Source organism: Trachurus japonicus, chromosome 18 (assembly GCF_045865225.1).
Source record: "Trachurus japonicus isolate A0001 chromosome 18, Traja_1.0".
Classification (NCBI taxonomy): Eukaryota; Metazoa; Chordata; class Actinopteri; order Carangiformes; family Carangidae; genus Trachurus; species Trachurus japonicus.
In genome coordinates this window covers 14,679,040-14,701,551 of record NC_140924.1, presented here as the reverse complement: position 1 = coordinate 14,701,551, position 22,512 = coordinate 14,679,040, and the positions used below count along the sequence as shown (strand labels likewise).

The 22,512-nt window shown below is 41.5% G+C and overlaps 2 protein-coding genes and 1 non-coding gene across 5 annotated transcripts in view; 1 reads left to right on the top strand and 2 right to left on the bottom strand.

Annotated features, from left to right (window-relative positions):
* pde5ab (phosphodiesterase 5A, cGMP-specific, b) overlaps positions 1–5,818 on the top strand; it is a 59,413-nt gene extending 53,595 nt beyond the window's left edge. For all 3 annotated transcript variants that reach the window (XM_085760056.1, XM_085760055.1, XM_085760054.1), the window contains exons 18-22: positions 811–888; positions 1,040–1,103; positions 4,850–4,924; positions 5,151–5,234; positions 5,426–5,818. In XM_085760056.1, the coding sequence (XP_085616182.1) occupies positions 811–888; positions 1,040–1,103; positions 4,850–4,924; positions 5,151–5,234; positions 5,426–5,545 (421 nt within the window). In that variant the 3' untranslated portion in view covers positions 5,546–5,818. The remainder of the gene's footprint in view (positions 1–810; positions 889–1,039; positions 1,104–4,849; positions 4,925–5,150; positions 5,235–5,425) is intronic.
* A 2,778-nt stretch (positions 5,819–8,596) lies between these two features.
* Positions 8,597–12,258, bottom strand: mad2l1 (MAD2 mitotic arrest deficient-like 1 (yeast)). The gene is made up of 5 exons (XM_085806408.1): positions 12,092–12,258; positions 10,440–10,586; positions 9,398–9,518; positions 9,176–9,279; positions 8,597–9,084 (listed from the first exon to the last, which is right to left on the bottom strand). Exons 1-5 carry the CDS (start codon positions 12,153–12,155, stop codon positions 8,912–8,914), a joined length of 609 nt encoding a protein of 202 aa, XP_085662534.1. The 5' UTR covers positions 12,156–12,258; the 3' UTR covers positions 8,597–8,911.
* Positions 11,077–11,217, bottom strand: LOC146968901 (small nucleolar RNA SNORA79). Its single transcript, XR_015034346.1, has one exon. It is a non-coding gene; the product is annotated as a small nucleolar RNA SNORA79 (small nucleolar RNA).
* Positions 12,259–22,512: the final 10,254 nt, after the last annotated feature.

The following is a 22,512-nucleotide window of genomic DNA, read 5'->3' as shown; positions in this document are numbered from 1 at the left end:
TGTCCCTTTAAATGCAAATGAACCGCTGCTTGCCCCACCCCGTCTACTGGTACCAGCATTAAGCCTCTGGTGCATATTCTGCTATAATGTCTATGCAGTTATGATGCAGCATACTTAAAATCACGGATCATTTTAATCATGTACTTTTTTTTGTAAAAGTAACATTATAGTGACATTATGCAAATAGTTAAAGTAATAGCTACATACTGATTTATTTTTCACAGAGTTATGAATCGTTTTTTTAGTGAAGATGACTGGATCACCTATCTACTGCACTGTAACTGCAGCCAGAGTCAGAGGTGTAGTCCGATCCACCCCCTTGCCTGTACTCACAGGTAGGGGTGGTATTATGCAAATTCGAAAACTAATGACATTATTGTCAGACAACCAAGGGAACAGCTTGTGAAACCACATGGATTTCAACCTCAGGAGCCTGAAAATTACATTTTTTTTGTCAATTCTCACATTTTTGGGAGGCAGAAGGCTAGACAAACACCCAATTATATGTTAAAGAGACTTCAAAAAGTGATATTTCTATAATATGTCCCCTTTAACTCGACAGAAAAGGAACTGAGGATCCTGAGTAGAACTGGTTCACCAGTCCCTTGGTTAAAACAGCAATCATGTGGACTGAAGTTCTACTCGTCTTCTCATCTTTTCCCCCTTTTTCACCTCTAACCCTTCTTCGTCCATCTCAGCCACTCCAGCTCTAATGTCAGCTGTCTCTCAGTCTAGACAGTGGGTGGCTGAGGAGGCAGACAGATTACATACGAGGATAATTACCTACTGTGTTGTTGTGTGTGTTGCCAGACGGCGAGGGGAGTTCTTTGAACTCACCAAGAACAACCAGTTTGTTTGGGAGGACGAACACCACAGAGAATTACTGAGGTCAGTGGGAGTGCATCAGAACTCAAACACACAACGATGTGACATGTTACATCAACGGTGGTACAGAGGTTTGCTTTCCAAGAACATGATGAGAAGATCAATACCTGTTCAGTCTGTTGATATCAATGTGTTGATGTGTCTCTCCCTTCAGGTCAATGCTCATGACGGCGTGTGACATCTCAGCCATTACCAAGCCCTGGCCGGTGCAGAAAAGGGTAGAGAAAATCGAACGTGTGTGTGTGTTTGTGTGTGTGTGTGTGTGTGTGTTTGCTTGTGGGTGTTTTCTTGTAAACACTTCCCTCTCTTTGTCCCACCTCCTATCTGCTCTCTGACAGCTTGTCTTTCACCTTGATTCTAAAACAACAACCATGGGGCATTTATTCGGTTTCCTCAGATTTTTCCTCTGTCGTTGTGAGATCTGTGGCGCGGTGCACTCGACGAACTGTCAATCACTTCACTCCCACGGGGGAAAAACATAATAAAACGACAATGAACTGCAACAAAAACATTACCATTTTTAAAATGAATGCACACTGTAGAGCTGATGTGGTCTGACTGACTCGGGGATAGAACGGTTTAGCGAGTTGCATAAATGAGCCGTGCCCACTTGGGGGACATCGTTATCACCCTCTTCAGTTGTTATGGCTACCACGTTAGCAAACAGTCACATATTATCACTTTTTGTCACTGTTACAGGGTTGATATTAGTCATGTGGAGGTACCGTCTTTCTGAAGTCCAGGCACGGAGCGGTCATTGTGGTCAGTGTGTGACGCCACAGAAGTCATATCACGTACCGCTGCTTGAGCTGATGCCTGTAACGGAGGAGTGAGGGAACACACAAACACACACAACGCACACACTCACTCCCGTCTCGTCGTTCTTACCGACCGCTGAGCCGCGTCGCCGTTGTCTCATCTCCCTGGTGACCTTTGTTAGTCTGCACCTCGTTAGAAACCACAAGCACCGTGAGGAGAGCAGAGCTTCAGACGAGCTCGCCCTGGGCTCATTAATAAAACCAGCTGTGACCCTGTCCTCATATGACACCTCCGAAAACATTAGACATGCAAACACATGCAAATATCTGTCCGTAGAGGTTATATGTCAACGTTGAGTGACCCCCCCCCCCAAAAGAAAGTCCAAAAATCCACCGACTTAACTCCTCTTCAACAGGATGTAGCAGGTTATTTGGATGATAATTTAAAATCTACATTCAATAATTAGACAAGGTGGTATTCAAATATGACCGATGTTGTTCTGGCCTTGCCCTGAGTGGGTTTCGAACCCGCACCGCAGGCGATGATGCTAACCGTTTCGCCAAGAGGTCAATGACCACTTGGCAAGTTGATTAGGACCTCCGTTGCACAAAGTCAGAAAGGATTTTTGACTTAAATTGGGGCTTCGTTCAGGGTTGATGGTGAAGAACTGGATTTTTTAAAAGATGAACTGTATATTTCTGTTTAAATAGGATTAACATTTTCCGTTCGTTTACAAGAGCTCTTTAGAAAGAAAGAATGGACACCAGCTACTGTATCTGGTAACAATAACACGTGTCCATGACTAATGTGTGCAATTAAAGTTGAAGTAAATTATGTTTTCAATAAGAGAAATTACCTACTGTAGTTTAGTTTCATACAGTCTGCATGTATACTTTGAAGGATTCGTCATCTAACGTCAATTGAATGTAATTTATCATGATTTTCTCATTAGTTTAAGTTGTCATCAATCAGTAAACTGAAACTTCCTATCTCATTAAATTATCATTTATGACATTTCATGAGGCATGATTAATTACTTTTATTACTTTTCTCAAGTATTGCCTTTCTTCTTCTTTTTTAAAGTATAGATGTCTGCCTTTTCTTCTAAAATGGATGGAAATTGTAGAAATCCTGAATCCAGACTTTGAAGTCACATCCAAAGTTTTACAGGGTTCCTACACATTTGACATTTCAGAATTCCATACTTTTTCCAAACCCTAATTTCCTAATCATTATCATTATCATTATCATTATTCTGAATGTGTATGCCATTATGTCACCAAATAATTTCCAGGAGATTGTAGCTAGGTACAATAGCGCATACAAAATACTTTTCCCAAATAACTTCAGATAAGACCAAACCCAGATAAGTATTAAGATAAATATATTTCCATACAATAGTTTCCATTTTCCATACTTTTCCAGACCTGGAAATATATAAAATCAATTTCCAAACTTTCCATACTTTGGGTAGGAACCCTGGTTTTAATCTCAGTTAAAGGTTACCGCATGCCGACGTATACTCTCTCAGTTCTGGTCATCATATCTGTCATTTACGGTATTTTACCCACTAAAGTTATTGTTGAGATGTGGCGACAACACATCATCATTACCAGAGAGATCTTAGGACAGAAGTACCAAGACCAAGTTACAATAACCCAGACTTATCCTTCAGAAACCACAGCTCAGTCCTGATTTGGATTGGCCTTAGACGGCCTGAGAGCCTACCAGCGGTGCTTGACCATACTGAACGTGAACATATGGCCTGAACGTGTGCAGGCAGCTTCCAAAATCAACAGAAAAACTCTGACAAGTCCAGTAAAAAGGTTTGTCTTGCTGTTGTTGGAAGTAATACGAAGCGGTCCGCAGCTACGTGGAGCTATAAGTCGCTTCGCTGTGGACTTTAAAACTCTGGTAATTTGACTGACACCAGGGTAAGTAAATAAAGACAAAGTTACTTAGCCTCACCAATTAACATTTGCCTCATGCTTAGTGTTGGTTTTCCTCGGCTATAATAAGCTCTCTCTCTCTTTGGCTCGGTCCCCTGCAGCTCCATAGTGCTGAGCTTTGATTACAGACTCAATCAGAGCAGCTGCAGATGGCTTCAACACACACACACACACACACACACAGTGATACTGATTGGAGCTCGAGGCTGCCGTCAGATCTCATTTACCTCTCTGTTCACACATGGAGCTCATTAACGTCGACTGACTACCTTTCCTTCAGTCGTACTCCATTTTCTCTCTAGTTTGTTTTTAATGTTTCACATACCTACCTTTACTTTCTCACATTGACGTTCCTGCTTTCTAATTATTTAGTCCACGCTTCCTTTTTTCTATTTTTCTCTCACTTCCTTGCTCTTTTCCATTGGTGTTATATGTCCAAGCCTTATCTTAGGGCCAGGCAGTTTGACTTCAATCAATATCACAATTAGTAGTAATGTTAATCTGCAGCTTTTATCTCAATTGCAATAAATTAACAGTTCCTTTGGAGGTCTCTCTCTGTGGCGCTACCTTTTTCTGCTATTCAACACTGTCCGGTAGTTGTGACTGGGGCTTGAAAGTACAAGAAGCAAAAGTGACAACATTAAAAACTAAGTCTGGACGTAACCTGAGACTAGGACTGGACATGAGGTTGTGTCTTTCAAGGTGATAGTTCATGAACACAGCATTGGGAAACGTGTAACCTGAATTAACCCAGTGCAAGATCAAATTTGCGAGTGGTTTTAAATGTCGGCTTTGTTGACTTTTTCGGTCAACTGCCCAGCCCTGCGTTTTGACCCAGATCAGCCTCCTGTTCATGAACCCCCCCCACCACCACCACCACGCAGTGAAATTCAGACTGCTAGAAATATGCCAGACACTGAGGTTAAGTGCAACAGCAGAGCAGAACTGTGATTTGCATAGCGAAAATGTCAACCACCCACCCACCTCAGATGAGGCTGTATCTGAATCAAACTGAGGGTTAGAGATGACAGAAAATCATGGGATGTGAACAGACAGAGTTTTTCTGTTGTGTATCAACAATAGTTGCTTTTGTCCTTTAGTCTCACACAAGTAGATGTTATTGTTTGTGAAGTCTTTGATGTATTTGGTTTTGTCATATTTGTTTCTGCACTGACTGAAAATTCACCGAATGTTCAAATCAACACTTCTGCTTCAGGCTGAACTTATCAGTTTCTTTTCTCTTCTCTCTGTTGCAGATTGCAGAGCTGGTGGCCACTGAGTTCTTTGAACAGGGGGATAAGGAGAGACAGGAGCTCAACATTGAGCCCATTGTAAGTACTTTATATCATTTCTATAGGGAGCCGCATCAAAGGAGTACAACATGCTCTGGTGTCCCTCAGGGATCTTTTCTAGGTCCTCTAGTTTTTAATCTTAATTAGGATTAAGGTTTGGGGTTCTAAACCTCACTGTCTGATACAACCTTAGCAGATATTTATAAAACACTCCTGTACTCTTCTAATGTTGTTAACATGTGATTCTTCCATGTCTCCACTTTAGGACCTGATGAATCGTGAGAAAAGAGACAAGATTCCCAGCATGCAGGTGTCCTTCATTGACGCTATCTGTATTCAGTTATATGAGGTAATTCAGCTCTTCTTACTTTTACTTCTTTTGATGAGTAATGGGCAATTGGAAAAGGCATTTTACCTCCATTTGCCAAGACAGTGTCAGTTTCTTTTACAGTAGAAAGTATAAACATGCTTGTATTACAAAAAAAACAATGCTCAATCAGTTCTCCCTTTCTAAAATAAATGTCTTTGTTGCTGTTGCAGACTTTGGCTGGGATGTCAGAGTACTGCTCCCCACTGTTGGAAGGATGTCAGAAAAACCGGCAGCACTGGAAACTTCTGGCCGAGGAATTTGAGAAGGGCCTGGTCAACGGCTTGGTGTGATCCAGTTAAAAGCCAGTTTGACTCTTAACCAACACAAATTCCCAGGGTTCTACCTGTCCAACCTGGTGTCACAAACTTTCATGAAATTAGCGTGATATAAAGGACTCGAAAGAAAGAACAAATAAGATGCTATGTGCACGGAAAGCGACCCGAAAGTGTCTTTTTCCCCCACCAGGAAAAGATTCAGTGGTGAAAGAACCAGTAGATTTGGTTTGATAAGAGGCCAGATGCATCTAAAAGCAGGTTCAAGCCCCAACTTATGCCAAACGTTTTTACAAGCAGGGAGACACTGGATGATGTCCTGAGCGTGGTGTGGTGTCAGACGCCTTGCAGCTGTGTTGCATGATCTAGAGATGACTGTTGTTAAGACTGTTGTTACCATTACCACTACAGTTTCTGTGTTAATTCCAAATCTGGAGATCCAACATACAGTCATTTTGTGAGATGTATGTCCGATTCTCAGCAGCAGGTCAGCGACAGCAGCCACCACGCTCACGCAACACAGGCAGTGTGTTCCTGGTGTTAACACTCTCCAACACATAACTCCAGATTCTTACAGGTTTGATTTCTCTGCTCTGTTGGTCCTAATAACTAATTATACTCACTAAATTAATCTCTCAGATCTGGGAAACACAGCAGCATCAATAAACAAGCCACGTAACCAGCCAATATTAGCAGTAATGGCACTAAAAACAAAACCAAAGGAGAGCTCTGTTTTATCAAGCAGATTCAAATCTTGTTACAGGAAACCAAACTCAGAGAAAGTGTCTGCTGTAAACATCCATTAAGGATTATTGAAGGGTTATTACCGACATTTCACTTTCTCTTTAATCCAAATAAAGTGGTTTTCATGTGAAGAAACTAAATCCGGCTTGAGGATAAGGTTTAATTGCACCATCTTCCCAGATCCCAGTGACTTTAGTGAGCACATACAACAAACAGGACCTGAGCCACTGTAACCAACCCCCCCCTCCAAATCCTGACGTTAGCTTCATTTAGCTCAGCTGTCACATGACGAAAAAGGGTAAGAACAACATGCACTGTTTCGGAGAGTGGGCTCATTTCATCAAACTTTGTGAGACTTGTCTTCCTCGTTGTCACCATTGTTTTCTAGCTGTCACTCACCAGACAATAACAGAGTCAGCACTAAGCTATATTTATTACCACAGCTCTTTCTTTTATTTTTTTTTTTTTTCATAATTTTTTGCACAGAGTGGCTTTCATCTTGAAGTCTCACCTACACCGTCTCTCAGAGGTGGTGGATTTTAGAGCAACACTGTATCGTATGACAGATCCTTAGAGATCGACGCCGTTGCCGATGTCGTGCTTCTACACGTTTTACAAAAGAGTCACAATAATCTGATGTGCTTTGTTAAATGCGTCTGTTCACAGCACACAAACTACAAGTTTGAGTCTTTTGTAACATTTTTTCACTCATTGTCTTAACTATTGCATATTTATTTTTGTTTTATATATTTATTAGAGTTTCTATATTATGAGGTCATCTGTTTGTCAAGAGCACACAATTCTTTATATAGAAAATGTAGTTTTCATAGTAAAAACATACAAGTTCTGCATTTTTGAAGGCTCTTTCTTGAGAACAACTTTTAGAAATGTACTGTTTTGTGTCACTGAGGTGTTTTTTTTGTTTTGTTTGTTGTCCAAAATGTAAAATAGCCAAAGACTAGACCTGTGAGTTCGAAGAGAAACTGGTCTATATTCTTCCACTGCCTTGTTGTGATAAAATAGGACCAATTAATAGTTAAGAGGTAAAAATTAATAAATAAATAAATAAATACAATGCACAGATTGCTGTGCACCCATGAATGCTTTCCTCTATCTGGAGGGTCTTTTTACATTTTACATCCCTTTTTTATAAGTGAATGATGGAGCAGCCTTTGGATTGTGGACAGCCTGATCGCACTGTTTTGATTTGGTACTTAGATAAGATTATAAATCTGACCAGACACTCGAGTACTGACCAGGAACAGTTAGAGCATAATATATTGTAGAACAACGATAGTTTGGAGCAAGAAAAATCGGATAACCAATACATCGGCAAATACCCCACGAAAAAGCACAGTAGGATTGAATGGTTCAGTCCGGATGAGAGTGATGCAACACATTTCAATCTCAATGGGCAGGCTTTAATGTCAAGCCCTCTTCAAGTATAAACTGTCTTATTATTTTAAGGACATGATGGTGTTACCCTTAGTTTATGTGTGGGGATCTGGTGCAATAAGATGAGCCTGACTGACCACTATTAGAGACAATACTTCTGCCAGTATAGATAGTTTATCAAATGTCCTAATCGGTGTTAGGACGTTAAAGTTAGGGTTTGGCCCAGTAATAGGGTCTACCTCTTCTGTTCAACTGATACCCAAACAGGTACTGAGGCTATAAATCTGCCCAACAAGAATTCCCTTAAGAAAAAAAAACAGCCAGTGATTATACACCCAGTGGCAAACAGCCAAAGGTTGCTACTGGATAGAAACTGTGAAGGACTGTAGGCAAATAGTTGAGTTCAACCTCACATTTGAACTTCCACCTTCAAATGCCATCACTCAGATCACTGTACGCACAACAGCAGGTGCTGCATTTTATGAACACAAACGGGGTCGGCCTGACCGGTCACATCTGAAGCACTTATGTAGGCGCACGTGGTCGTAAAGTTCATTCTGTGTCTGTAGTTTCTCTGTGCTTTCTCAAAAAAAAAACAAGGCATCTGTTTGTTTCAGAGAAATTTAACTCTCATTTTGTTTGGTTGCATTTCACCGGAGAGAGAGTTTCTGTTTCTTTTTAAAGATGAGATGTGTGGGTGTCTGCAGCGTTTGATAAAATGTACTCTACTGGCGTGGTACCATTGTAAAAGGTGTTTCACATCTGCATCTGTCGGCACCAGTGAATACTCTGCCACAAACAAATGGTCTGTCCCATTAAAGAATAATGCTCATTGTCTGTATGTGTCGCTGTATCATTTTGAAACTACACCACACCAATCCTGTTTATGTTGCAGTGCCACCTTGTGGTCAAACAGCAGGAATACACAAATCACGTTCATTTTATTTTTATTTTTTATGACATTTTATAAAAGTTGAACTAAACCACTAGCTTCTAAAACAGAACTTGACAGAGAGAAAGAGGAAACGACATGGAAAAAAAGACAAAATACAGCTTTTATGGGGAATATTTACATCGAGGTGTCCTGAGAGGGACAGCAGGAGGACGCAGAGGACAAGGACAGAGACACGGAAGGTGAGGTTGGACAGGAAGGACAGTGTAAAATGTGCTGTTTTCTACAAAGGGCAGTGGTTGGTTTTATGTACAGCTCATGAAGGTGGAGGGGATGGTTTGTTTTGTTTTTCTTCAGATGGAGTCGGTCCTCTTGTACGCCACCATGCTGTTCACTTTGTGGATGGAGGTGGTGAAGGAACGTAAACGCACCTCCTCTGATTGGCTGATGATCTGCGGGCCTGACTCCTCCCACTTCTCAGGAACAACCAGATCTTTGTCGGTGTAGACCAGGAGGTCGAACGCACCTGGAAGAAGGGAAGGAGGGAGGGTCAAATGACACGTTGATATTACATTTATCTAATAATCCAAAGCTGGAAAGAGTGTCTTGTTCCTCACATGGCCGGTCGAGCAGCGGGAGGAAAGTGACGGTGGCCGTTATCTGTCTGATGACAGAGCGGATCTCATCCTGGATGATCTTGATGGACTTCTCTCTGGGAGCACTGGGAACCACACAAGGCAAACGGTTAAAGGTGCACGATTCAGGGAATATCACAATTTGATTCAAAACCAATTCTTGATCTGAAATCGAGTCGACGAGTATAAACTGTAGCGGCTGACCTGCTCTCCTTGGCCGAGCGGTCACACTCGATGTCAAACTGCCATCTCTCCAGCACCTCGTTGGTCTCCAGACATGTGATCACCAGCACCAGCTTCTGCACCGTGCACTCAAACAGCCACTCTGCAGCACAGACAACAGCACAGTCACTGTCTGAGCCCATACACTCAACACTGAAGCTATAATGCCTTTCTTCAAAATAAAAACACTAAATGTATTACATTTTTAATTCATCTAGAAAATGATTAAATACCATGATAGCATATTTAAATTATGCCTAAAATAATTCAGAAGCAAAAAAATCCACACAGAAATATAAAAAAAAGTAAACAAAAGCAGTATTCAATCTATTTTTACATGACAATGACAAAACAATGCCACCATTTAAACAAAGGGATAGTTCAACATTTTGGCAAATTATAATGTTACATAATTATTTAATAATCATGTAATATTACGAGACGGAGTTGTTTTCGAGGCAAATGCAGCCGGAACTACATTCCAGACACGGCTGCTGGGCGGAGTGATTTCAAAAGCGCAAGTAGTTCAGAGTATTTGCTTATAGTGTCGTAATGTTACATAATTATTTAATAGCGTGGTGAATGTGCAGGTCACAACTTGTCCACCAGAGCGTTTTGGAGTTGTTGGATTGTGTATTTGATGAGTTTGATGAGGGACAGGGGAGGACCTGTACTATTCACCTCCATTGTGTTCACTGAGCAGTTCACGTCTCTGCCCCGACGATCTCAAAACAACATGCACCAATAATTAAAGGTAATGAACCTACTGCTATGACTATAATAGGGATTATGGTCTTGCCTTTGGCTACACTCCGGCTTGCTTACATTTTATTCCTAGTGAAGAAATGTTCATTAGCACTGTCCCTTCCAAATAAACTAATAATAATAATAATAATGGTGATAGGAGAATTTGCCAAAAATGTTGAACTATTCCTTTAAACAACGTCTTATATATATATATTTATCTATTCAACCCTCCTACAGTGGAACAAAATATATTTGTGAAACAAAGCGGCGGACTTACCTTTGAGCTGAGACACCACGTTGGTCAGGTAGTTCTTCAGTTTGGGATCTGTGGTGAGCTGGAGGCTCATGTCGTAGTTGGTGACTCTGCTGAACGTCTCTGGAGGATAGATGCCGCGCTGATACAGGATGCTGTTGATGCCAAAAGCTGCAATGGAGACAAACACACAAAGGGTTCAAAGGTCAAGAGAAAAATGACGACACAAAAACAACATAATCAAATTAATTTATATGACAAAAATATGATCTGATTGTCCTGAATCAACCTAGCTCTGACTCAGAGTGTAATGAAACATCAATCTACTTTAACACATTAATTCAACAAGTCAATAGCACCAATCAAATCAGATCTCAATACATATCATTATTTGTAGGAAGACAAAAGAAAAATTCCAAGGCACTCTCTTCACTATAAAATGCCGGCTTTATTGAATTATGGCATGGTCGAAATGACAATTAAAAACTCTGAGGCGTTTCGGCGTCTATCAGGGAGTCAATCATATCATTATTTGGAAGACACGCCTTTATTTTGAAATTCCCTTCTGGCACATCTAAGTGATCAGTATCTGCTGCAATTTTATAGCTATTTAATATGCAAAGATTGTTTTTGTAGCCAATTACTCTTTTTTTTTTTTTTTATCTGTTGGGTCCTGCAAAACCAGGAAGCCGTTGTCGTGGCAACAGCCTGCAGCTTCCCGGGTGAAAAGGACTCGAGTTTTATCTGCGACGTCGTAAAATCGTCCTGGTTGGACTGAAGCCAGGAGGAGGAACCGACGTCGGACGGTCAATTACTCATTTTTAAAATATTTTGTTTGAGGCTGCAAATAGAAGGGAGAAAAAAGATCCAATTACACAGTAAACAAACAGGAATTCTTTCAGTTTCCTTTTGTAGATGTTTGAAGTTGTAAAAGTCCAGAAATCTTAATATGACACATTATGGTGAACAAGAGGTTTGTTTTTCATTTAAATGTCTGGTTGGGCTCAGAAATAAAAATTATATTTTAGATGTTGTTGTTTTTTTGTTTTTTTAATGATGTAATTGGAAATGATTTTAAATCAGCAGATGATATTGTCTCATTTGGATCAATGATCCCTGAATCCAATCCAATCAATATCGTATTGTGACTCTGTGATCAACAAATCAACAAACATCACATCGATATGCATTCAATCAATATTATATAGCCTATTATTGTGATAAAAACTTGTGATTTACAGCTGTATCTCTGACTACATGAGTGCAGATGAAATGCATGGATACACAACTCATGTACATGAATAGGCTACATATTAAAAACAACAAAAACACCACTGTCCAACATAACTGTGTCATGACTCAGCTCCTCCCCTTTCACCACGAAGCACATTACGATCAACACGTTTGAGTTGAGGTTTTTCATTTTAAACACAACGACCTGAGTTTAGTTAGTTACGTATTCACATTAGGAGTCTGCTCACTTACGACCACACACTTTAATACCTGCTACTGTTGTAAATATCGCTTCAGTTTTGAGGTAAACATCATAATGGAGGACGTCTCCTTCTCTCCACAGGCCCCGTTAGTGATGTTAGCACCGCATGACTGCGGCTCCACAGCGTCAAAAACCAGGCTGTTAAAGATTAAAAAACTAAACAAAACAAAACGATACTTACAGAAGAACTCAGCTACAAGCTCGGCGCTTCCCTTCAGAGTGATTCCTTTCAGTGTGCTCGTCATTTTCTTTAAGGTTTTTTAGATTTAACAGTCGACAAACACTAGTTTTTCTTCCGCTGCTCCGAGTACCCGCCGCGCAGTTTGAAAATCTGTCAGTTGTCGCCACTGCGCATGCGTTCCGGCGCACGGTTGATGACGTATGTAAACTGCGCTTACGACTTCTTGACAGAAGAGGGCGCTGTACATCAACTAAAAATCCTCCAGCTGAAAAAGAATATTTTTTAATTAATCTCATTTTAATTCTTGCAAAGTTTTATATCCACAAGTGTAAATTTGCCAAAGTAAAACCCATTTTTTGTGTTTTTATGAAAGAACTGGAGGTGTATTTCAAGTCAGTTTCCTCTGCTAATAACAAGAAAGCTATCAAAACTATAAATCTGTGCTCCCACTTTAATATCTTTAATTCAATTTAATTTCCATTGCTCATATCCCCTGGTGTTTTTTTCTTCTCCTTTTTATTTTATTTTATTTTCTATTATTTATTTCTATTTATGTATGTTTTTATTTTATTGTCACGTCTATTTGTTATCCAAGTGTTATTAATATGATGCTCATATGGTTTTATGCATTGTTTATGTATTTTGTAAAGCAAAAATAAAGTTGTTAAAAAAAAAAACATCAACTAAAAATCATTATTGAAAAACGTTCATCATTATCAGTTAGAAACTCTTTAATTTTATGTTTTTATCTTTGATTGTATTTTCAGCTTGCTTTTGATTATTACAGATAGATAGATAGATAGATAGATAGATAGATAGATAGATAGATAGATAGATAGATAGATAGATAGATAGATAGATAGATAGATAGATAGATAGATAGATAGATAGATAGATAGATAGATAGATAGATAGATTTGTATAGCATATGGCCCGTTTTTACAAACAGTTTGTCTCAAAGGGCTTTACACACCATCATAATAACATCCTCTGACCTTTGACCCTCACATCAACTGAGGAAAAACTCCCAAGAAAACCCTTTGAACAAGGAAAAAATTGGAGAAACCTCAGGGTGAGCAAGAGAGGAGGGATTCCTCACTCAGGACGGGCAGACGTGCAGTAGGCTAGATATTAAGAAAACAGTTTACAAGATAGATAGATGGATAGATAGATAGATAGATAGATAGATAGATAGATAGATAGATAGATAGATAGATAGATAGATAGATAGATAGATAGATAGATAGATAGATAGATAGATAGATAGATAGATAGATAGATAGATAGATAGATAGATAGATAGATAGATAGATAGATAGACTCCCCTAGGTCCTAACATTAGCTGCTTTAAAATGTACTCTTCTCAGTAGAAACCCCTCTTCCTCCACATCCTTGCCAGCTGATGCAAGAGGTGACTGTATGAGACCGCAGCAGTGAACTCATCATACAGAATATTCACATCCTGCCTCTTGCTCATTGACTTTTTTTTCCCACCACAGGCATGTTGCCATTGTCCAAGAGCACCACAAACATTGACAAAAAGGAAACACTGAAGCTCCTACTGTGGGAATCCAGAAGGCACAGAGCTGAGGTTTACGCTGCCTCAGCTGCCCAGTACCCAAATCACTATGTGGTGTTGTTGGTGTGAAAACTATGGTCCTGAAATTGCAGCCTCGCGGTCTGCAGGAATATACCATTGGAGTAAGGAATAAACTATTATACTTTTTCTATGTTGGCCTCAATTTTTCAGCCTGAGGAAGTTGATGTTTCCAGATGAACCAGATGCACCGGCACAAATACTTTGGCGAATTGGCGTAACTAATACCAAACATCACAAACAGAAGATCAGACACTTTGTGGAGGAGAATGGACTTAAGAACGAGTCAACAAGTGAGAGGTGAAGGAGGTCAGCTAAGATTACAAACAACTCTGCAGATCTGAAAGGACGCTAAGGTGTTTTCCATTTGTAGATCACCAACAGTCTTGCATGTGGAGTTGGACCAAAAGGCGAAACCTTGAACATATTGGAGTGGTTGATCCTGTCCTTTATGTTCTTTTATTGTGCATTTAATAGCATCCAAACCACCATTAAGACTGTATCAATGTAACTGTAGAAAGCAATAACCCCACCCTCCAACGGCCCCACTCCCTCTTTAGTGTGCGGTTTTCAGACATTTATGGACTAACAATGCTTTTTACATGTGCAGGGAGGAGTTACCGCATGTGGATGTAAAGCAGTCGGCCTGACAGTGACTGAGTAACTGTATATGCTCTCATCCCACCCACCGTCAATTAGACCTTGTTTATTTTGGAGGGCTATCTGTCCATGGCTGGGGCCTGCGATGTTTAGATGGTCTCTAATGGGGCAGTAGGCCGTCATATAAACTCACCAGCAAAAAAGAAGCACTCTGTGTCTTTACAAGACGCAAACACAAGCAGGAACTTTACTAGGAAATCCTTTTTATAGGTTAAAACAGATGAACTTCCAAGAGGTCTTACGTGACGGACACGTGAGAATTTGTTCATTCATCTTGACGCAAAGTAGATGAAGCGTTCGTCAGAATGGACAGAAGCACAAATAAAAGAAACGTTTCCCATCTGCAACACTAACATCCTTCTCTGCAGTTTGTAGTGCGTGTATACAATATGCCCACATTTTTTTTTGGTTATGTGTATTTCCAAGAATGCAGGAATGTGTGTATGTGCTTGCGTGTGAATGAGCGAGTCGTTTGCAGAGCTCCAGCTGTTGGATACGAGGAGCCAGGGAACATGAGGCACGGGTCCAGCTGGCTGAGCTCGACACGCCCCATCACTGCAGCCAGTGAGCTCCAAGTAGGACATAAAGTACCTACGCGGGACAGGAGCGTGCTCGGGCTGCACTTAACTCAAGATTGTTCATAATCCGGCAACATGGAAGTTCCCTTCCCTGGTTACGACGGATGAGGACAGACAGAGCAATTTGTGCATTTCGTTATAGAGCGGGTCGAGCCAAATATGCACATGTCTGTAAGTCTGTAAAACTGCTGCATCAACAAAGAAGTCAGCACATGTTTACAAGTCTGAGATCACGACCGGTTTTGCAAAGGAAATATTCAGATTTCATCAAAGTTCAAGACTCGTTAGAAAAATTGCACTCGCTAACATGATTGAGGAAATGTCAAGACCTTGATTCTTTGGGGTCACGATAAGATTCGATACCGATTCACGTTATATAACTAACGTTATCTTCGGCAGTTAAATGACATCACCGGCTATGGAAGCCAAAATGGGGCGTGGCAAGCTAAGGCAAAGGCCTGCAGGCAGTAAAATAAACCTATTAAAAATCGATTGTTAGGATTTTGTTAATCTTCTCCTTCTGACCACGTCTACACTTGCAAAGTTCACACTAAGTCTACACGTAGCGCTGAGACTCAACCTGAGTGAGTCTGAATTTCCACATAAATACTTTTAGATGAGTGTGTGTGTGTGGATGATGCCAAATTCAGGCTTTTACCAATGCCTGTGAGGTTTAAGTTTTGAACGAATTAAAAGTGTGGAGTGTTGTGAAACTGAAAACAATTTGTAAAGCTGAAAATGTGTTTGTATAGTCCCTTGGATTAAGTCATGATTTCAAAATAAGTCTTTTTTTCCCCCTTTGAGTATTTCTCATTTGTACATCTTGGCTTTGGGAGACTTTTCCACCAGCCCTCATGGTCACATTTCCCATGCATGATGGTTATTTGCCATTATATTTGCATATTTTCATAGGTTAATATAACTTCTTAATACGTGCAACTCTCAGTGTTGTTGATGACCCTGATGGAGGTTTCATGCCAAAGACATCTGTTGCACTCTGAGGCATCATGGGCCGACAGACAGACAGACAGACTGAGGGAGGATGGATGGGCAAAAGAGAGGGATGGAAAGGCGGAGGGACTAGAAGGAGGAGGAGGAGGAGGCAGAGCTTAGAGTAGAGTTTCTCAGCTCGTCTGGCACATATGTTCTTCTTCCGTCCCTGCAGCGCTGACGCAATCGTGAGGAGGGCACACACACAAACACACATACACATACACATACACACACACACACTCACAAAGACACATTCAGCTGACTCTGTTTAGCCACACTGCCTGCATGTGGATTACTGGATCTGCCATTGTGCTGCCATTATTTAACAGCAGCTTTGGTGCCACAGAGTGATGTTAATGTAATGTGTGGCTCCAATGAAATCACGCTTTAAAACATAGTTTAACAGCATAATGTGTGCAATTACGTGGATGCTATTACTATTATACTAAACCTACAATGGCATGCAAAGGTTTGGGTACCCCTGGTCAAAATGTCTGTTAATGTGTTAACAGTTAAACAAGTGGAAGATGAAATGATTTCCAAAAGGCATAAAGTTAAACATGAAACACCCGTTTGCAATATTTTAAGCAATATCAGTGAGTTATTTTAGTTTTCTATAGTTTTACAGTGAAAAAGGGAAACACAGCAGCAGCCTGTGAAAGAACGGGAAACAGGAGACTCGAGCTCTCAGATAACTTTGACCAATATCAAACAAGATATTTACTTGCTGTGATGGTTTCCAAAGAGGGGGCTACTAGCTACTAATTATGCTTTTCTGTCATTTTGAAAATGTAAAGGATATATATTGTTTAAAATGTAAAGGAAATGTGTCATCTGTAACTGTATGCCTTTTGGAGATCATTTCATCTTCCACTTGCTTCACTGTTCACATGAACAGAAATCTTTACCAGGGGTGCTCAAACCTTTGCATCATGCCACTGTATATCTTCCCTTGTCCATGTATGACATCTATCAGTTGCTCACTTCTCATCAGATTGACCTGTTTCCTCAACACCTGACCATGGACCTTGTTGACCCAGGTGACATCCAAGCCAACGTAGTTGTAGCCACTATGTATCCACTGCTTCCCAAAGGGATGACCACACCCTGACTGGGATTTGAACCCTCCAAGGTCAGTCGCATTACCCACTGATTTATCCAGCTGCAGAACACCAGGTAACCACCAAGGATGGCACCAGGCCCTGACATGATCCACACCATCATTATCGGATATCATAAATTAGTATCTATGTCATATAATCATCATATATTAAAAAAACAAATATCAAATTCAGGTTTTGTCTGTAACCATGTGGCCTAAAAAAAAGGAGCGGGTGATAAACAAGAAATTACACAAGATGGCTGCTGAGGTGTGTGTGGGAGGGAAACAGAGAGATTCTTTGTTGGTCTGATTTGTGTAATCTGACGGTGTCAGGTTAGCAACTGCACAATGTGTGTGTGTCTGAAAAACTACAACTAGACCAGACATGACTGATATCAAGCTGGATACATTAACCAAACATGTACATTTGCATTGGCAAACGTTAACATACATGTTTCACTTCAATCTCTCTATAGATCTAATTTTGTTATGTAGATGTGTTATTTCTGATGAAGACAAAAATGTTTTCATAAAGTTCCTCATCAGTTTATTCTTGGCAAATAAACCAGAAATAACGTTCAGCAAACACACAAACACACACACATACACAAATGCACACTCTCCACGGTGTTAAATAAAGTTTCCTGCTGGTCCAAATGAGTACAAGATAAAGTGTGTGTGTGTTTACAGACCTGTCAGTCTAACGTCTGACCAACATCTCAACCACATGTCCATAGATCCATCATAATCTGACACACACACACACACACGTCCACACACACACACACACACATATATTCATGATATCATTGCGCTGTTGTGTATCCCATGAGCGCTCAGCAGTGAAAAAGATCTTTCTAACACACTTCATGTATGGTGAAAGAAAGTCAGTGTGCTGTGCAGACACACTGCTCATTTATGTGTGTCAGAGCAACACACACACACACACACACACACACACACACTGGCTGTGCACCTCCAACCTCCAACCAGCAACGCACCAAGGTGGCTATAAATAGCTCTCCCAGGTCCACTGTGGGCTTCTTGTGTGTAGTTTGTTGGGACGTTATTAAAAAGAGGGGAGGTGTAATGAGCCCCTCAACCCCGCACCCCCACTGTCAGTCAGGCAACTGCACCAGCAGAGCTTTACTGACCCCGTTTCATTTCACACTTTCACCCAGAGTAAACATACAGATGAGTCTGCAAGTACAAAACTTGGATTACTGTAAACCAGAGAGGAGAGAGAGAGAGGGAGAGAGAGAGAGGTCATTGGTCGCAATTGGTTGTGTACCAATGGAAATGGACTGATAGTGGATTTTTAAAGACCAATACAGTATAACATTGGCCACTATCAGAGCTGATGTCAAAAACAATACTTTAAAAAACTATCAAACCAATTCAAGTACTACCATTATAAGTAATGTAATCAGTGAGAAATAAGTAATAAAAACAGGCTATACAAATAAAATTGTCTTGCCTTGCCTTGCCTTTCCTGTAAGTAAATATTAACAGTAAGTGTAGTGTAAGTTAATATTATGGTGGAGCTGAGGGCTCAACATGCAGCTGGATAGTAATAGCAGCATAGTGGGTGATGCCACTGACTTTAGGGGAGACTGGGGTTTGAATCCCAGTATGGGACATCTTGCCATGATGCTAGTATTTTGCCTGGGTCAACAGAAGAAGAAGAAGAAGTTATTATTGGGGCGGGCCACTGTCTCTCTTTGGAGACTGGAGACTGGCGGCAGGCTCAACCATCGATGGCTGGCTTCTCTTTGGTTTGTTCTGGGTTGTGTCTCCGGCAGCATGGCTCTGCGTGTGAAGGACGCGCCTGAAGAGACAGTGGCCTGCCGCCATCTCCCATCTCTGAAGGCGCCAGCGCATGAGGCTGGAGAGCTCAGTGGGTAATGGCATTGACGCCGGATCAGCAGGCGGGGGTACAAATCCCACTTAATGTTGTAAGAATAAGAAGATATGATTGGCCCGCCGGCCCGTGCCTCCCTTGGAGAACCAGAGACAGGCGGCCTTGGGCTCGACCATGCACCTATAAAATATCTCCAAGTAAAAGTGGTTTAAATTGGATGTATTTTATGGGGTAAGATGAGGACTTTCAATAGTTACATTATCTGAATTGAAGTTGTTAACCGCAGACCGATCCTTAAAAGAATAGTTCACCCAAAATTCAAATTGCACTCATTATCTACTCACCCTCATGTCGACTAAGGGCTGGGAGAAGTTTCAGAGTCCTCCGTGGCTTCTCTGAGTTACAGGGGGTCTCGGCATAGCAGTGCATGTCAATATAACGGTTGCAAATGGATACCACTTTTCTTCGTAACAAAAAGACACACCAAAAAACTGTCAGTTTTGCGCCGGCGTCAGTAATCGCAATGATGCCGGCACAAATCTTGCGAGATTTGGACGGACCAGGAAGAGGAGCTTCCGCTACAAACAAGCTTGAAATATAGACTTATTTAATTTTTTTCGGAACAATTTCGCATTTCGGGGCTTCAATTCAATACAAGACGGACATTACATACGAGCAGCATGGAGGTATTTGGATGTTTTTTGGTGTGTCTTTTTGTCACGAAGAAAAGTGGTATCCATTTGCAACCGTCATATGGACATGCACTGCTACGCCGAGCCCCGCTGTAACTCAGAGAAGGCACGGAGGACTCTGAAACTTCTCCCAGCCCTTAGTCGACATGAGGGTGAGTAGATAATGAATGAAATTTCAATTTTGAGTGAACTATCCCTTTAACGTTGATCAGGTTCCTCTGAGCTCTCTCCACCGTTGGAGCTGCAGATGCTGGCCTTGTTTTGGTGCGGCACAACAGAGTCTCTGTGTGGGTCGGAGGAGTGGAGGAGGTGAAAATGGAGGATTCCCCCGGGAGCAGGGCTCAGGGCTCAGGGCTCAGGGCTCAGCTGTGGAGTGGGGAGGTTCACCAGGTTGATCCAGCACTGAGAGGTGATTTGTGATTTTTAACCCTTCAACTTTTCTAACCTGTGGTCACAGCAGCACAAGTGAGACTGCATGATTGCACAAAGAGATTGGTATTCAAGGTATTTCAGGTATTGTACTTGTGTGTGAGGCTTATCTTCAAGACAAAAGGCAGGGAGAGTTTGGCTTCACAGTTACAGTCTGCAGGGATCCAAAGAAGACAGAAATACACAGTAATTTGCTCTTGGCTCGGCAGAAAATGTTCTATCACTGGCGAGAAATCAGCTGTGAGTCATGCTTTGCAGTTATTCTGAGTCATTGCACTTCAGCTGTCTTGTACACACACACAAATGAGATCTAATTACATGCAGAATCAGTCAAGGAACCCTTCAATTGATGGGGTTTGCAGGAACACTGCTGTGGACAGCATCATTAAAATCTAAGATTCCCTCTAAGCAAGATGTTTGATGAGGACAACATTCACACTTTTTGTGTGCGTGTGTCTTTCCAACTTTTAGGTTTTGTACTGTATGCTCATGGGTTGTCCCAGTGAACATGGAAAAGTCTTCCTTCGATCTTTGTTTTCCATCTGCAGCTGCATGTCCAGAGGGTTCATGTGTGTGTGAGTCTGTGTGTGTGTGTGTGTGTGTGTGTGTGTGTGTGTGTGTGTAATGGTCCAACTGATGTTTCCAGGGGTGTGACCTTTGACCCCAAGAAGGCACTAAGGATCACTGACAGGAAGTGAGGGGAGGTCAACAATGCGGAGTGAATGGTAGGAACTGAAACAATCCAAATGACACCCACCTGGGCTTCTGAGCCTGAAGTAACACAGAGATCTGTGTCATCCCTGTCAGCGGCACAACCTCAAAAGTGGCTTCAACACTTCTAAAAATGATCAAAAATGAAAGTGTAAGCAAAGACATTTAAAAAGAAACAGAGACCAAAGGGATAGATAGATAGAGTCACGGTAGGGTTAGAGATAGATACTAACTGCTTCGACCTGTAGATTAGAAGATCTGTAAAGTTCATGCTGTTGGGGGAACTTAGAGAGAACAAGAGTTCCTGCCCTCATCAAGTCCTGGAAGACTCATGTCTACCGTACCTCCAGCATAGATGAAGAAGAACACATGCTGTCAGAATCGGTTCCCATGACGTCTCTATCACTGACATGCAAGAACCAGAAGATACATCATTAACTTTTCTTATTTACACGCAAACCGCAGTTCCTCATTTGACGTCTGATGGTCCGTTGGCTAAACGCTTGCAGAACCTCTCCACCATATGCTCTGTGAGTAGGATAGCTTACATCCTGATCAAAGCCGACACCACAACACACCTACGGAGCCGAACGTCTCATAGCTCAAAAGTGCTGTAATGGAATTAGTGGGTGGTAGGAAGCACAGAGCTCCGAGTGCTGGCCTTGGATCACCAGCTTGGCAGAGACAGAGCTCCCCTACTTCTTATTACTGTTGCAACCAGAAAATAAGATCAATATGTTAGTGAGGGCATGGGAGGATTTGTGTATGTGTGTGTGTGTGTGTGTGTGTGTGTGTATGTGTGTGTGCACAGACCGAGGCGGGTTAGCAACAAGGACAGTAGATGGATTGGGTGATGAAAGTAGATGTTCCTCTGATCATTCAAGTTGATTCATCTTTCCTCGTCTTGTTAGCCTCATCCATCCTTCCTCACTTGCAGATTTTTCTTTGCTGCTGTCACACATGGTCTGTAACGGATGATATGGGGAATAGAGAGAAACTTGATGGAACGTCATGGGTATCTCAAAAACCAGAGAGGAACTAGAGCGGTTTCCCCAAACCTCAGTGATTCACAGACTCAAAATGGGAAGAGAAATATTACACTCAAAAGCCAAGACAGAAGAAACGTTACAAGAAGAATGTGATGGACAGGAGCTAGCTGGTTAGCATGCTAACTTTGGAGTTCCACCTGGAGCTGTCGCAGGGGTCCTATTCATTTTGTTTATTTGTTTCTGACAATTCCTGTTAATGTTTTTTATTCCACTGGTGGACGTTAACGTGTTATGATGCCACACGGACTATTGGCTATTCACTGAGGAACACTTTGGCCCCTGACTCTGGGGCTCTCAAATGGCTTTCCCGTGTGCTGGGCCTGGGTGGTGGTGGGGGGGACCTGTTTTGGTGAAAGTGGAGGAGGGGGGGAGGAGGTCTCACTTGCTGAAAAAAACAGGCCTTGTTGATACAGTCATCTGAGCCAACTGGATAACACATTAAGCTAGCTGGGTATACACTGGGGGCCGGCTTCGCACGTGACCAACAGAAACCACAGTAGAATAACAACAGGAGCTAAAACTAATAGATATTACATTGCTCCAGTGGAAGTGATTCACCTGAGCAAGGCACTAAGTCATTATTTCATTATCCAATCATCATCTATTCTAGGTCAAAATTATTTATATCATAGTGTAGTAGTGGTGGAAAGGTGTTTGGTTCTAACTCTAGCTCACCTGTGTTTTTCTTTGACACAAGAGGACTATTCTGCGTGAACGTCTGGCCAGATGCACTGGGGTCAAAGGTTAGA